Below are 16,976 nucleotides of genomic sequence, written 5' to 3'. Positions count from 1 at the left end.
GAAATATGTCCATACATCTTCATACATCTTTCTTTCTTTTGTAAAATTTATACTTTTTAGTGTAATGGAAATAATAATTAATAATAATGTGAAAACATACAAAATAATTAAATAAATAATTGTTTGTTTTAGAAAAAAACAAATTTAGAAAAATGTAAAAAAAAATGCTCAACCACTTTGTTTTTAGACAATATTTCTTTAAACAAAAGATAATAAAACTTTAAAAACGTAATTACAAACTGAAATCTGTCTTCTATGACATAGTATAAGCAGTTTTTATAATTTGCAATTTTTTAATAATTAATTTTTTCGTAAGGTAAGCAAAATGAGCGTCTGACAAAATGGGCTCCAAAACCGACACAGTAGGCAGTAATGCTACGTATTCCTATTCTTTTTCTTTTACAGGAATTATCTGTATAAAGTACCTATAAGTGAATGTATATAAGATTTTTCAGAATCATTTTACTTCGTTATAAAACATTTTTATTGAATTATATGCATATTTATTTTATGCTGTTCTGCAAGATGTAAATACGTAACGCGATAGTTTTTCTAGAGTTGTTCCATATATGCACGATTGCCTTCAGCTCCAATAGACTTATTTGACACTATAAAGCAACATTATAAAGATTAAGTTAGCTCATGGTCTGTTTTACGGACAGGTGTGGCGGTTTATGCTGCACCCCAATTTTAAATTAAAAATCGTATTATCACTTTAGAAAAACTACGTCAGTATCGGCGACTTTTCTCTACATAAATAATTTTTTTACATTTCTTCAAACTTGATTTTTTCTAAAACAAGTAGTGCGAAAATTACCTTTTTAATTATTTTTAACGTTTTCATATTACTATTATTATTTCTATTACACTAAAAACTAATTTTATAAAAGAAAAAAGATATTTATAAACATGTATGGACATATTTCATATATAATTATACATGTTTATGAATATTTATGCGTGTTTATGTATATGCATATGTACTGTCCTGTTCTAATTATAACCGATAATTATAAAGGGATAATGTTCTGTAAAATTTTTATTGTTTAATATTAAATTATTATATTTATTAATGCTATATATATACATTTTTAATTAATTCAACAATTTGTTTTAGATAAGGACGTGCGTTCTAATACATACATTACAAAATCTAATAATTCTTGTGAAAGTTTTATTGTTTAAACACAAAATAGAATCACGCCTACTTGAAATAACTCAACAAGAAGAATATATTCAGCAATATATTTAATTTATTATTAATAAATTTATGTAATGTTTAATCAATGTATATATACGTCTACCTTTATCATAAATAATGATCTGTTTGAGTTATGTACATATTGTTGTTTATAATAAATAGAGCATTCAAGAACATTTATTAATTATGTTTAAATTTTTATTTTAAATTGATCTAAATAATAATTTTTTGAATCCCGGTAAAAAATTTTTCGTGTTGAATAAATACGTATAAACATTTATAATTATATATAAAATGACAACATCAAAATGACATTTAAATGAATCGGAAAATTAAAAAATGACTTTTAATGATCATTTTGAAATCATTTTGACATTATTTTGATATCATAATGATTTGTTGTTCTGCAATATATATATTTCTTTCTTTCTTTTGTAAAATTACTTTTAGTCTATTAAAAAAAAAAATAATAATAATATAATGAGAAAACATTAATAATAATTAAAGGGATAATTGTCGCATTATTTATTTTCGAAAAATCAAGTTTTGAGAAATATAAAAAAATTATTCATACAACATAATTATATTATAATTTTATATGAGCAATTTTTTTTACATTTCTCCAAACTTATGACTACTAGATCATAATATACGATATAATTATAACTATTATCTAGTAGTCAACTTCAAAAATCATTCAAGAACCAAAGCCGTGGATGTGTTATCCACTGGGAAAGTTTATATGCTTACTACGTAATTCGAAGTACACATGTCATAAGTATAGAGGAGCCAATGTCACTTGGATTGCTAGTGGTTTAGGTTAACTGGTGAGCGGCAAGCGCGGTAAGACGGCAAGACCGGTCGAGAGCGCGGTGCGTCCAAAGTGCCATTGACCAGCTGTGAACAGTCTGACGATCCTCCCGTCAAAGATATCGCGCACCGACGAAGGAACGAAAAGTCGACTAATTAAACGATAAGCGATCATGGCAACGCCCACCTGTGATAAGAAAGCGAGAGTGATCGTTTTAGGAGGTGAGGTATCTTACTATATATATCTATATGCCGGCTGTGTGCGGAGCGATCAGCGGAAGAGCGATAAGACGGTGACGGCTGAGACCTTTATCCGTTTGCGGTTACAGGGTGCGGTTTCATCGGCCGTAATCTCGTGGGGTATCTACTGGATAACGATCTGGTATCCTACTTGCGAGTTGTGGACAAAGTACCACCGCAGACTGCGTGGCTGAATGCGGAGCACCAGCGGGTGTTCGAACATCCTTTGCTTGAATTCAAGAGCGCGAACTTGATTAACATAGGTAATTATAACCAGAATATATCAAAGAACAGAAGTTCCATTGAATAAATCAATTTACATCTATATAACTGAAAGAAAAAGAATTTTTCAAGTTTTACTACTTACTAAATAAATAGTTAACATTACCTTTCTCTTTCTTATCCATTATTGTATTTATTCTCTGTATAATAAGAGTAATCACTAATTCATCATGTGTCGCAGTCTATCATAAAGTATAAAAAATATGATATAAATAGTAATCTATAAAAGGATAATTTTTATCCTATCAAAGTGTCCTGCCAAAACGCGTTTTCCTGTGACGAGCCTATCGATTATGTGTTCAATTGTGCTGGAGAGACAAAGAGTGGTCTCACAGATCCAGTGTATAAAGAAGGTATTTACAAATTGAGTCTGAACTGCGCCCAGCAAGCGGCAAAGATTAGAGCTTTACATTACGTGGAGATATTTTCCGGCAACCTTAACGCTTCAGAAAAGGTATCTCTCTTAATGCCATATACTTTAACGCGAATATGGATTCAGGATTGATCATTGTGCAATGTTATATAGACTCCTCACAAGGAAGATGACGCCGAAGAACCGTGGACATTTGTCGCAAAATACAAGATACAAGTGGAACACGAATTGAAGAACATACCAGATTTAAAATATACCGTACTCAGACCAGCTATTGTATATGGTTGCGGTGACAGAAATGGCCTAGGTAATTCTAATTTCTGTCGGAGTTTATTTTGTTGAAAACTGCGTTCTCTTTTTAATTAAAAAAAAAGAAAAAGAATATATATCTTGGTAACTTGCAGCACCAAGACTGGTAGTGGGTGCAGTTTATAAGCATTTAGGAGAGATGATGAAATTGCTCTGGGGACCGTATCTTCATATGAATACGGTTCATGTGAGGGATGTTGCCAGAGCTATGTGGCACGTAGCCAACAGACCAGAAACAATAGGCCAGACGTATAATCTCGTGGATGAGGGAGATTCTACTCAGGGTTCTATCAGTGCCATAGTCTCGGAACTATTTAATATCAATCATGATTACTGGGGCACTGCGCTATCTACACTGGCTAAAGTATGCAGGCCTTTATTTTATGTAGACTGATATGAGCTCTGTTGTCGAGGAGGTAAATGACAAACACATGGCCCCTTGGGCAGAAGCATGTCGCAAAGATGGAGTAGAGAACAGTCCTCTGTCCCCATATATAGATCAAGAACTTCTATATAATAAGCACTTGTATTTACAACCCGGAAAGTTATCAAACACCACAGGATTCATGTACCTGTATCCTAAATTAACGAAAGATGCTCTTACAGAGGTAAATTATCGTTTGTTTCATAAGTTAGTCTCGAAGGAAAAACACACATACATATATGTAAAGATGAATGTTCACAAAACTGCTTTCTCCTCATTTACAGGTACTTAATGATTATGTAAGCATGAGGATTTTTCCATATTCCTTGGTTCTGTGAACTTAGCAATACCGACTGCCGAATTCGAATATCGATTCTCTTTTACATGAAGATGCTACAAATATCGGATACGGTACGACGCCGAGCGCCGTTTTCACCTTGTGCCTAGAAGGGTTCTATACTAGTTATATATATTCTATTATACACGTTATATACATCTTTACTTGACGTTTTACACGCCAGTAAATATTGCTGAATGAGATTTTAGAAAAATGCATATATATGAAATTTGGATATTTCGTAGACGGCCTATTGCCAATGTGATAAAGTAGCAATTAACGTACTTAATTTTAACATAGTTCTGTAAGTACAGAACATTTTCGCACCTTAAAAATGACTAGTCAAACTGACGTTTAAGAATGATTCGGAATAAATTCTTATACATGAAGATAAATACGTGTATAAGAATACTTAAACTTTAAGACATGGTCTATGAATCAATTTCGATGAATGTTTTAGAAGATCATTGATCAAAAAGATGCTTTTTATATACCATTTTTTCAAGACTGGACTGCGTACCAATAAAGTTGTTGAAAACCTATATATATTACTAGATGCATAACAAGAGTTCTTTTATATTTGCTACATTCCAAGATGTATATCTTCCACACAAAGCTGTGAATCAGGTCTTTCTATTGAATAACTGTTACACACATAATTTTATTATCGACAATTTTCGAGTATGTGCGACCTAAAGAATTGTATTAAATTAAGTACAAACACGAGAGGTGCGTTTAGAAGATATTCCTACAAAAGATATTCCTACAGAAGATATTCCTTATTGATATATGAATGCTAGTTCATATTGGTAGATTTATATATGAACTGTGCGCGCGTTTACACATATATAAAACATTTAATATAAAATAAAAAAAAATTATATTCTATTTGGCCTTAAATGCCTCATATAATAAAGATATTAGTAAGTGTATTACATTGTCGATATTTTGTTGTTACGCCAATGTTGCTACAAGTTCTTTGATAATAAAGTTGCTCCATTTACGAAATCGTATTGACTCACTGTACCCTGTATCGAATGTTCTTCGTGCTGCAGAAGGGATATACTTTTTTTTTACACTTAAATGTGCATTTGTACATTGTCTTAATTTTATTGAATCAGTGGTTACAACAAGACGACATGTTCAAGAAGGGTCAACAGTATTATTAAATATTTAGTGTATTTAGTCTTAATACTTCAAACAATAAGATTATAATTTCATGTAGTTCATTATACATAATATATTAAAATATATATTTTAATGTTCTTCGCAGATAATATAATATGTATATATACAATCGCAGGTAAAAGTATGTACAAAGTAACTGCACCCTAAAGGATAATTGTCGCACACATCGAGATAATAGATCTAAATTGGAAAGAAGGGCGAAATGAGGGCTTGCGGAAAATAAATTAATAGTCTTCTTAATATATAATAATTATAATTAACGATAATAGTATAAATGAATAAAATTACTGGATTCTCTTCTTCTGTATATATTAGGTGTAAAATAAAATGTAATGTCTTGGCTATTCATATATACATATACGGTGTGTGCTGTTACACACGCAATATATATGTATACATAATATATATATATATGTATATGTAATATAATATATTGTATACACGTACATGCGTATATATCCACCGGGCGTGAAAATATAATCTTTGAGGTAAACTGCATTTTAAAAAAATTGTAAACAATAGTCTAATAGGTACCGACGTTAAGTTAAAATTAAGTAATGTAAATCACTCTGTACAGAGTGACAATTACGGAGGTATATTCGTTCGACTAGAGCCGCCGTACAATACAATCAATACTTGCTACTATATATTTAACACTACAGTCTGTCTGATAAATTATATCGTACTCTGTATGAAAGGAATGTGTATGTTTATGTTTGTGTGTATATTATCATATATGGAGCGACCAAGTAGTCTTGCACAGATTTCATATAAGTCCCGATTTAAAAGACAATAAAACATTCTTCTCTTTGGCTGCCGCATTGTAGGTATTTCTAAATTAAGATTATAAGATAGTGGAAATAATGCGCAAGAGTTAATTGTTAAGAGATTCACGATGACACGATGATATCGTGTTTCTAGTTTGTTCGGTAAATTATAATAATTAATGATCAATGAATGCGCGCAATATTTGTTACGGTGATAAGTAGATTATGATCTATAATATGATATCATTTATTTCCGAAGTTCGCGTTTGCGGTAATACGAAGGACGCGCTAGACGCGAGACGATGCTTATTGCTTTTGTATGTACTATAAGGTAGTTATCTTCGTGGATTTTGTACATACGGAATGCTTCACGTAAAGTGTCCTGCAGGCCTCCTTGCAAAAGAAGAACGGTCTGCAGTCGCTTCGCGTAAAACACTTTGACTTCCTCTCCTGAACGGCGACTCTATAGTCATTTGTTCACGACATAAAACTTATCACATCCACGAAATTGTTTCAAGAGCACTATGGTATGCGTGTACGGAGTGTTTTGTCGTTTCAATTAAATTACTGATTGCTGTTGGCGATTCATTCGTCGCTGCGGCTACCTCTTTCTCTTTTTGTAATACGATACTCCATTACTGATACTGCAGATATGGAGTCGGGAATACAGCAGCAGAATTGTACATGTAACTGGAGTAACATATGTTACAGCTAAGGGAAGTATAGTACATTATGCTACTTAAGTGTAAGAAATGAGATGAGGACAATTTTGATAAGCGTAAACTCATTCTCTCAAGAAACTCGTACAACTGGGAGTTATATATATCCAAAAGCTTGTGTCTACGAAAGGTTGCTAAAATGCCAACAAGTATTTTTATTCTGAATAAGATTTATTATATATTAAAATATCGGAAGAATAATTAATAATCAATAATTAATAATTTAAATGCTCAGGAAAAATACACATATTTGAAAGTTTGAACTTAAATAGCTAATTCTGCATTTTAATCTTGACATAAATTAGAGAAATACAAATTATATACTATCTGGATTTATTTATGTGTGTATGAAGATTTTTATCTAAAAATTCAAAATCAATTTTAATATCGTGGACACAAGCCCAAACATGTAAGAAAGTAAAATAACTCGAAAAGCATTGCATACTTTCTACTGCTTATACATCACATAGCATAATGTTCTTCTAAACTTAATTATCATTTTGAATTCATTTTTTATATAATTAACAACTCTCTCTCTCTCTCTCTCTCTCTCTCTCTCTCTCTCTCAAAATTATTCTTCCAAGTGCTTTTATTGTATGCTGCATATGTATGTGTATATACATACGCACATACACAACACACACATTTTCAAAGCGCAGGGGTGTATAACGTGAAAGTGTATCTTTCTGGTACATAATATTAACAATACGTAATGATCAACTAAAGGAACAATCGGTTTAATGTTTTGCTCTTTCTCGTTATTATACGGCAGCTTAGCTATCAACGCTATAGAAGTGATTTTCTAAAGTATACCATCAACAAATACAAAAGTACATGAAAAAGCATATGAATATACCCTCAACAAATATGGAAATAATATAAAATGTAACAGGCATTACACATTATATATAACAAATGCAAAACAGATTAGTTAAATAAAATCGCAAGCATTGAATGCATGCAAACGCATTCGCAACAAGGGTTGCTGCACAAAAAAAAAGAAAAAGAAAGAAAAGAACTGTTTAAGAATATATAAATTCAATATTGTATATGCGATTCTATATATATGAGATTCTCATAATTATATTTATAATACATATAACAAGTTCCATGTATTCATGTGTAAATAAAACGATTCTTTCTATTTCAACTGTATCTGATCTGTGTGAACTATATAAGAGCTATTGTAATGCGATTTGCAAAGTTCAATAAACGGAATAAGTAAATCATGGTGCACAGTTAGTTAACTAAATATCTCCGTATATTAGACGCAAAGTATCGACAATATAATAGTAGTATGTTCTCGTCCCTTGAATAAAACGAAACGGAACAGTAATAATATATTAGACTTCTAACAGACTTTATTATGGAAATGTGGTAATATTCTATGGAATGAAGATATGATAGTCTTTTTAATATATGCAGATCGAATTAATTCTAGCGTTAATTGTTTTCATACTGTGCTCATGGTGACTATATTATTGCATGATCCAGTGTAATGTGTTCACCTAAAGTATATGCTGAATGTAAAATGCAATAAATAACAATTAGTGGAGGTACAGTAATAACATTGACATTTCTACGTCTCACTCTAAACGATATAGCTTATTCTATCAGGTACTGTGTTGGGTTTTTCTGTCATGGTAACATGCACCAGTCTGGAATATGTGTCTTGTAGATTCGTCTTGAATGCTGCTTCTTTCTTTTTGTGTAATACACAGAACTGCTTTACCAGTTAACACGCTAAATACCGTACATACAAAACGTTGACATTAATTGTATCGATTACCTAATCGCCTTAAAAACGATATCAATCTTATGAACGGAAAGAAATCCGAGGAATACGTAAAATTCTTCTTATGTAACATATTACGCAAAGTCTTTTCACATAAACATTCTCCAACGAGGTTATCAGTTAATTATAAAAATATCGTCTATTAATACAGCAGTCTTTACAGTCTCTTATAGAAGTAAACAATTGTGAGAAAACAAGGTAGCCTGTTATTCGCCATTCGTTTAAATCGCAATATTCTGAGTACGATTATCTTTCTGAATATTCCTTCCCATTCATAGGATCTCTTTTTAAATTTAAAGTATGATATATTGATAGTTCACTTTAAACTAATATAAAACTTACATCAAATATTTTAAGAGCTATTCAACAAATCTTTCATTTGTCATGCACACTAGCTCCAAATGCAAAAAAAGATTTTTACTTCGATTCCTTGGAGAAATCAATATTTTTGTAAAAGTGATACCATAATGACACACATACGGTACATTAAAATATAAAGAGAAAAATAGAAAAAAAAGAGGAAAAAAAGAAGAAAAACACGGAATAAAAAATTTTCTTAACATTTCTAAAAACGCGTAGCATCTGGTTAGAGCCTTTCCCTGTTTTGTTAATACTAAACGTTCTTCCTTTGTTCACAATTAAATATCAATGGAAAACTTATTTTGGAATGATCAGTATCTCTCTGCTCCATTTTAAGCCCGAATCATCAGCCCGAAAACTGTTGTCAGAATAAAACTTTATCAACTTTTAGGCCATACTATGCCCGAATATTTAGCAGTTTTGTGTTCCCAAACGCGAAGGAATGCACGTCCACATATCTTTTTTTGCTGTCGGTATTCGAAATGTAATATTTTATGAACATATTCACAATCAATAATTATTCTATTCTATGTATACAGAGGCATCAGAAACTTGCTGTTTTTTATTTCAGTTTATTTTGTTCGCGCATCTTTCAATTTTCGGTACGTTGATAGTTCACTTAATTTGTATATGTACAGAATTACTCGACATTCGTTAAAGAATCAACAAAAAGTGATAAATTAAACACTTTTAAAACAGCCTATGTACAAAAATATTGCATTTCGCTAAATGGTCTCAATCGGAAACTGAATACCGAAATCATTTTGCTAGCAGTATTCGCTAATATACTATATTAATATCAAAAATTTTTAACCATATTTATATAATAATTCTCTTCAATTCTTTTCAAAAATATTTAATTTTTATTTTCAAACAATATTTTAAATTATTCTGTACATACACAAGTCCGGTAAACATTTCAAGTATCGTCTACGCGATCACTGCATTACAATGTTACAAGTGCATCATGCAAAGAATGCAATAAATTTTAGAATCGAGTTGCTTTCACTGAGGCGCTTATGCAGACGAGCTTTGTTCTCCGCGCGATAAATGTTTCTTGCTCGTATTTACAACGTGACGATAATTAACGCTACAATTTCTTTCAAAACAATATTATTTACATCGATCATGTGCCAGACAATACTCCTGTTTCGCGAGATTGTTGCAATTTTGCATTGCTTTCGCTTTCTCGGGGCTAGACATCGCTATTTTTTTTTTCTCGCGCATTGATTCGGAGCGTGATCGATGGCGTGCCATAAGGAAGGAGGAAATAGGAGAATTCATGTACTCCTACCTGTTGTACCTTGATACCGCTGAGAAGCATTGAACACTTTAGCGTATTGCCTAATGCATTTTCACCCGTTTGGTCCAAGCGCCGGAACAGATGTACACGTGGCTTTCGGCGATGATGAAATCTCATCGTCCGGACATCCTGAATTGTTATTTAAACTGCTAGCACTACTGCCTAAAGTACAATTGACCATTGTGAGCTGCGTGCCTTCTAAATCTTGCTCCTCTTCCTCCTCCCGTTGATCATTCGAGGCGGAGCTGCCTCTTCTTTTGTACTGCAATCACGAAGAATGAATTAATTAGTAAAATATAATGCGTCTCTATTGTCTATAACAAAATATTGTTAAAATCCGTGATAATACCTGAGGATTCTCCATAATATGAACATCCTTCGAGCCTCCATTAACCTCCCACGGCGACAATAAGGGTTCTTTCGCGCAAATTTCGAAAACCCCATTAGACTGTGCGCCCTGTACAACACATATATATTATTTCTTATTAAGATTCACATAAATTCAAATTTCCGACGTTCAATTACCTTTGCGTCTGAGTGCGGATTTGTTTCGATCGGTGATGATGGACATAGCACTGCTAATTCAATCTCATTCGGAGTACCGATGGCATTCATATGTTGACTCACAGACGTGGAGGATTGCTCCGCGCAACATTCATTTCTGTTTCGCGATAGCACACACCCGTTCGTAGGTTGAGCGTCGTTTCTCAACCGTGAGTTCTCAAACTTCCTCCGGCAGTATATACTGCATAGGCATATCATGATAAATCCGATGCTTATGCTCACCCCGAGGATCACACCTATATAATCATAATGAGGGTTATTAACGAATCACAGTTTCTAAATCCCAAGTCTGTGTCCATTTCTCTCACCTAAACTCTGATCGGGCTTAGAGTTTTTCTCATTGCCCGACGGGGCAGGTACTTTTGACGTTCCACCACCACCACCACCGCCACCACCATTATTACTACCGCCATTACTACCGTTACGACTAGTACCGCCGGTAAAAACAATAATAGGGTTTGACGGTTTCCCATAGCCAGCATTCGTCGCAGCTTGCACCATAACGAAATATCGTTTCCCTGGTGCTAAGCCTGGTAGATTCGTCGTCCTTTTATTACCGGACACAGTCACATTATTCCACGTTGTCGTCAAATTTATAGTATATGCGACAATATAATTTTGTATAATGCCGTTTATGTTGGTCGGTTCCTCCCATACAATTCGTACTTTCGTATTGTTCTCTAAGAACCATTGTAACCCTTCGACTTTACCAGGAACTGTAACATTTCGTTTATAAAATCCCATATAAAAAGCCGACATATATGTATTATTGTTCTATTAAATAACAACTCTGTTAAAGACTCACCATCTTCGTTTGTATAGCATTCTATAGACTTGCTATAGAAGCTAGTTCGATTTGTATCATGCCTAATGACTTTTACTTTAAATTCATATAAAGTAAAAGGCTTTAGCTCATCAACGCTTGTTTTTGTGTCGTTTCTATAAAATATATATTTTAAAGAGATTTAAAACTTTTGTCAGCAGATGTTGTATTCAAATATATTTATATTTCAAAAAATCGAGCTATACTTACACGACAGAACATTTAGAATTGTTAGAATTTTGCACATGCACCGCATAATAACAAAATTCAAATGAATTTATATCGTGCGCATTGGACAATGTCCATGACACATTAATGGACGTGGGCGAGACGGGAACAGCCTCCAATGTCATTGGCACAGTATCTAAATTGCAAGATTATCGCATAAAATTGTTTCTTTTATTCAGTGCAGATATAATCCATAAAAATTTGACAAACTTACTAGGATCGGATTCTACGGTCTCTACATATTTTGATAAGCAACTTGTTGCTTTATCTGAGCTGTTCTTCACCATACATAGATGCATAATATAAGAATCGTTCATATCTGGATAAAAATTAATTATTGCACTTTTAATTTAAATAACATGGTTAAAAAATATTATCATTTATTGTGAAATACCTACCAAGATCAGTAAACAAGTATTCAGTAATATTCTGCGGTAAACTAATATTCTTCAAATTTTCACCATTTTGATTTTCGCAATAAATTTGCCAGGAATCGAACTTTGACTCAATTTGCTTGAAGTTGATCTTCCATTTCATCTAGTATTGGAACAAAGATTTAGAAAGCAATTCAAAAAATAATAAAAATTTTACGATTTTAACTCTAGTAATTTTACAATTTAACACTCTATTACTCTTTAATTACGTTCTTTATATTGATGAAATATTAGATTTTTTACCTTTTTTATTTTCATTTATTTAGGTACTCTTTTCAATGAGTATAAGAAATGTTCGTATTTCTAATGTTAATCAATGATATACTAACCTTGATAATTGAAGAGTTTACAATTAATACTTGAATATCTACATTCTTTATAGTAAACTGATTAGATTCAGATGGCATGGTTACAGTAACCCAATCCAATTGTGATTCACTAATATTTGGCTCGCCCTGTTTTGTTCTTGCTAATACTTGAAGATCATATTGTGCTCCAGGTTCCAAATCTGTGTTCGTAATATACGATTGTATGATTGCTACTTTTGTAAAGCTCAGAGAAAGAAGATAGACAAAGATCATACCGGAAATTATATAGTATTCAACGGATGCAGGTAGATATTGTACCAATCTGGATGAACTCTGGTGAAGTTTCCACAATAGCTTATAATCCACTATGACGCCGCGAGAATCCTTTTTACTCAAAGGTTCCCATGATACATTTAGTTTTGTACTACTGATTATATCCACATACATTTTTGGTGTGCCTTTAGGAACTGAAAATAAAATTGTCATTTCAAGTTAATCTAAGTTATATTTTGTTACAAGATTAAGTTGATAAAAATGGATAGAAATATGTACCACTTGGAGCAGTGGAACACACAATGGTAGCCGACTGATCGCTAGCACCATAGTTATTCCACACGCGTACGTAGAATGAGTAATTTGTAAACGGTTCAAGAAGTTTTGTTACTTCTACAGACGTAGAATTCCCTGGTTCTGGCGGCGAAACTTCCTCCTTACCACCTTCTGTATTAAAAATATATATCAAACGTATAAATATAGATAATTGAAATAAAAACCTCTTAAGAGATCTGTATTCTTTATACCTATCGCAAGGTATCAAACTCACCTACAGGACTATAATGGACGGTATAAGCTGTAATACTGGTATATGGTACAGACTTTGGTGGTTCCCACGAAATTAGGATTTTAACTGGTGAAATAGCGTGACACTTTAGAGAAGTGGGTGTGGCAGGACTATTACGCGATGTATTTACTTGGAGCCGGCCAGCAGCCCAAATTTCACCTGCTGCATTTACCGCCACACATTGGTATATGCCAGAGTCAGACGGCACTGTTGCTGATATTGCTAATTCTATTTTATTGTATTCCTTAACATAAGTTGTTCTGCGACCTATTAACATTCAAATTCATTCATGTACAATTAATTGTAAGAGTAAACAAAAATTATGCTAAACGAGTTCTTCCTTGGTAAGTTCTAAATCTGTCTGTAATATCATTACCATTAATAGTAATATTTAATGAATCTTTCAGCCAATAAATTTGAGGTACGGGTAATCCTTGCGCCTGACACTCGAATCTCGCTGTTCTTCCATTTGGACAGATTTGGTTCGTCGGCGTTTTTACAAATGACGGTGGTATTAATATATCTACTGTTATATTCTGCAATAATTTACATATATATAAATATGTTAATTTATATCTGCTAAATTAATAATTAATTACTTTCAATCACAAGTATAATCACTTACCTGTACTTGTAAGTCATTGGTAATAGAATTCTTTGAAGAACACAGGTAGACACCAGCATTGGAAATATTCACATTTGTTAATGACAATATACTAATACCAGTGGTGGAATTAAGAAGGATGCGAGGTTTTGTAACATTATCTGCAAACAAATATGATCAAATGTATTCAATTTTCTTAACTAAACGTGTATTCTGCATTCAAATGTCTTACCTATGTAACGAGGAATAAATGACCATGTTATGAATGGTGACGGAAAACCAGATGCAGCACATGCCAGCTTAAGATTCGATCCATTAAGCAGCCAATGATTGTACGAAACTTGTGGGAACAAGGACGATGACGTATGAATTGTTTTGTTCTCCGCTCTCACAATAATCGTTAATTTTGCTTCTTTGCTCCTTTTGGTCTTCTTTAGAAATTCATTAGTGACTATGCATCTGAAATACGGCAATTTCCATTTTAGTTTCCGATAAAAATATTAAAGATAAGAAATTTTTAAAAAAACATACCTATATGAGCCAGCATCTGACAGTTTCGTTGCACTTATATACAGAACACCTGGTGGTACCACAGAATACTTTGATTCATTATAAGATAACAATGTTTCATTATGCTGCCACGTAATATTGGGTGGGAAAGGAACACTGTCAATCAAGCAAGACAATCTTGTGACTTCACCTTCTTGAACAGTAATATTTTCTGGAGTTTCTTTAAATACATGGGCAAGTTCTGTAACACATGTGACATACGTTACAACTATAATATAAATCTAATTTATAAATTTTTGTTGAAAGAAAGGACTGTTGTACTCATATATTTGTAGATTGTTGCATTTACCTGCTATTTGAATAATGGTGGGAGCTGATTGTATCAACTCTCCTAAATTAGTACGTGCTACACAGCGATATTCATCTTTATTATGGTTTCTAGCATTAACAATATTATTCCTTTCCTTTTCTTTGAACTTTTGCATTTGTAAATTTTGTTTCTGCACATAATACATCATTGTGTTATATAATTTCTAAGTATAAATTATAATTTTGTAATAATAAATTCATAAATGAATTATTATCTACTCGTAATAATAAATCCATAAATGGATTATTACCTGCATGGTGCATTACCTTGTAAAAGTGGAGAGAGCCATTGGAAAGAAGAACACAGCGAGTAAGACCACATGGAGGTGCTGGTATTCCATTGTGCAACCAAGTCACAGTCTCATTTGAGCCAGCTATGCAACTGAGCGTGATCCCCTTTTTTCCTAGTATCACATGGCCACTAGGTTGAATTTCCAGCGTTAATCCAGATCCTTTAGTCAAGCCAGTGTCAGAACTGTCCGATTTGGACACGTTCCTACCACTGATATTTCCTCCAATACCTTTAACACCTGCCAAACAGGCAGTTTACAAATTACCTTTATATCTTTAGAATATTTTAGAATATAATTTATATTTTAGAATATAATTTCAATATTTTGGAAATACCATCTAATAATCAAAATAAATGAAGAGTATATTTCTTTAAGATTAGTCTCCAAAACTTTTTAAATTTTACATATGACTGATCAGAAATTACATCATCTTTGATGATATTGGTTTCATAGAAATATTTAGTAGTTCTTTGAGTAGTCAAACATGCATTTACATCACATTTTAACCAATCTATCATATGTACATTCTGAACTGTAACAAAACAATTTTTGCGTTAATTTACATGTGGCTTTGACATTATTTGGTCATTCATTAGAATGCCAATCTTACTTCTGATATTTTGGATATTTTTTTAATATTTGGAAATGAATATTACGAGCACCACAAAAACTGACTGCACAAAGAATCAAGAAAGATGTGCTTGATTAGAAACGCTAGAGAAATATTTCAGATTGAAAGCATGTCGAAAAAGACGCGAGTCTTCACGACGTTTGTCACATAAAACGCATATCACACGAAAACAATATCAGGTTTCTCTGTGATAACGCTAACTGCGCATCTCTCTTTGCCTCATCACTATGTAAGGAATTCATGCACGGAGGGGAATACAAAGAAACGAGAAGGTCTCGGGGTCGACGATGTCTGGGCCATGTACGTCATAATAAACCAGTAACATCGTCGCCTGGAACTCGTGAGATGCGGAACGTGCGATTTGATGTTTCTCAGGAAATGTCGTTGACGGGGGATGGTAGGCGTAAACACGAGGAATGGAGCACGCACCTGCGGCGCAAGCTGGTTTCAGCACTTCCGTGATCAAGACGCTCAGCAACAGTACTCGCGCCGCCATATATCCACGCTCATCGGCAACCGCGTACCGGTGCGTGCGTGCGTGCGTGCGTGTGTATTACGCGTACGCGTGCGTGTATATGTACGTGCGTGTATATGTATATGTATGTGTATGTGTGTGTGTTTTACGTGTGTTAGTTTTCACTGACAGAGGAGCACGGCCGTGGTGCGCCGTCGTCGATTCTTCGTCGTCGTTTCCTTCGACTTCCTTGTCGTCGTCGTCGTCGTCGTCGTCGTTGCCGACGTCGTCGTCGTCGAATTGCTGGCGCGCAAAACTTGACGCCGCATGTTTGACATCGTCGGCTTCGTCGGAGCCGAGGAGGGACAGAGAGAGAGAGAGAGAGAGAGAAAGATATCTCGTCGGCCGTTCCGTTCGCCGAGCTGGAGCGCCCTTTTCTCCCTCCGCCCCCGCCCGACCTCACTGCGCTGCTTTTGCGTTCGCGTGTGTATGCGCGCTCACATCGTCAACCGGCGCGGCGTGCGTACCGATCCTACAAGCGTGAATACAGGAAATACGATCGACGATATCGTACAACCGAATCGTGAATCACAAACGCCCGCGCGACTTTGACACCGTCGCCGGGATTTCGTGCCCGCACCACCGCCTTCACCGGCGTAAAGTTTGTTGTAACGCGTCCCGTCGAATTTTAGCACGCGACACCCTCGTTCTTGCTTGCCATTTTCCCTCGGGCGTCCTCGGCGTTTAACGCCGCCTAGAAACGCACGAGGGAAACTCGAAGCTGCGAGGCCGCCGCCGCGTCGCGCGCG

At 34.1% G+C, this 16,976-nt stretch overlaps 2 protein-coding genes across 2 annotated transcripts; one reads left to right on the top strand and one right to left on the bottom strand.

The window, feature by feature from the left end:
- Positions 1-2,163: 2,163 nt before the first annotated feature.
- On the top strand, positions 2,164-4,874 carry LOC108763118 (uncharacterized). Its single transcript, XM_018510476.1, is given in 7 exon segments — positions 2,164-2,233; positions 2,341-2,514; positions 2,785-2,987; positions 3,060-3,213; positions 3,311-3,606; positions 3,608-3,823; positions 3,924-4,874. Coding segments are annotated over 7 exon segments (1,146 nt in total). The 5' UTR covers positions 2,164-2,184; the 3' UTR covers positions 3,978-4,874.
- Positions 4,875-9,716: 4,842 nt separating this feature from the next.
- LOC108763023 (protogenin) lies at positions 9,717-16,880 on the bottom strand. Its single transcript, XM_018510311.1, has 19 exons — positions 16,143-16,880; positions 15,057-15,319; positions 14,770-14,920; positions 14,442-14,661; positions 14,143-14,369; positions 13,932-14,071; positions 13,683-13,842; positions 13,289-13,573; positions 13,018-13,185; positions 12,741-12,932; positions 12,487-12,665; positions 12,122-12,260; positions 11,938-12,042; positions 11,706-11,859; positions 11,478-11,611; positions 10,981-11,388; positions 10,634-10,908; positions 10,458-10,565; positions 9,717-10,370 (listed from the first exon to the last, which is right to left on the bottom strand). The coding sequence occupies exons 1-19, from the start codon at positions 16,207-16,209 to the stop codon at positions 10,161-10,163; spliced, it is 3,585 nt and encodes a 1,194-aa protein (XP_018365813.1). The 5' UTR covers positions 16,210-16,880; the 3' UTR covers positions 9,717-10,160.
- Between the last annotated feature and the right edge of the window lie 96 nt (positions 16,881-16,976).

The sequence above is a fragment of the Trachymyrmex cornetzi genome, unplaced genomic scaffold (genome assembly GCF_001594075.2).
Source record: "Trachymyrmex cornetzi isolate Tcor2-1 unplaced genomic scaffold, Tcor1.1 scaffold335, whole genome shotgun sequence".
In the NCBI taxonomy this organism is placed as follows: domain Eukaryota; kingdom Metazoa; phylum Arthropoda; class Insecta; order Hymenoptera; family Formicidae; genus Trachymyrmex; species Trachymyrmex cornetzi.
This window is presented reverse-complemented; position numbering and strand designations above follow the sequence as displayed.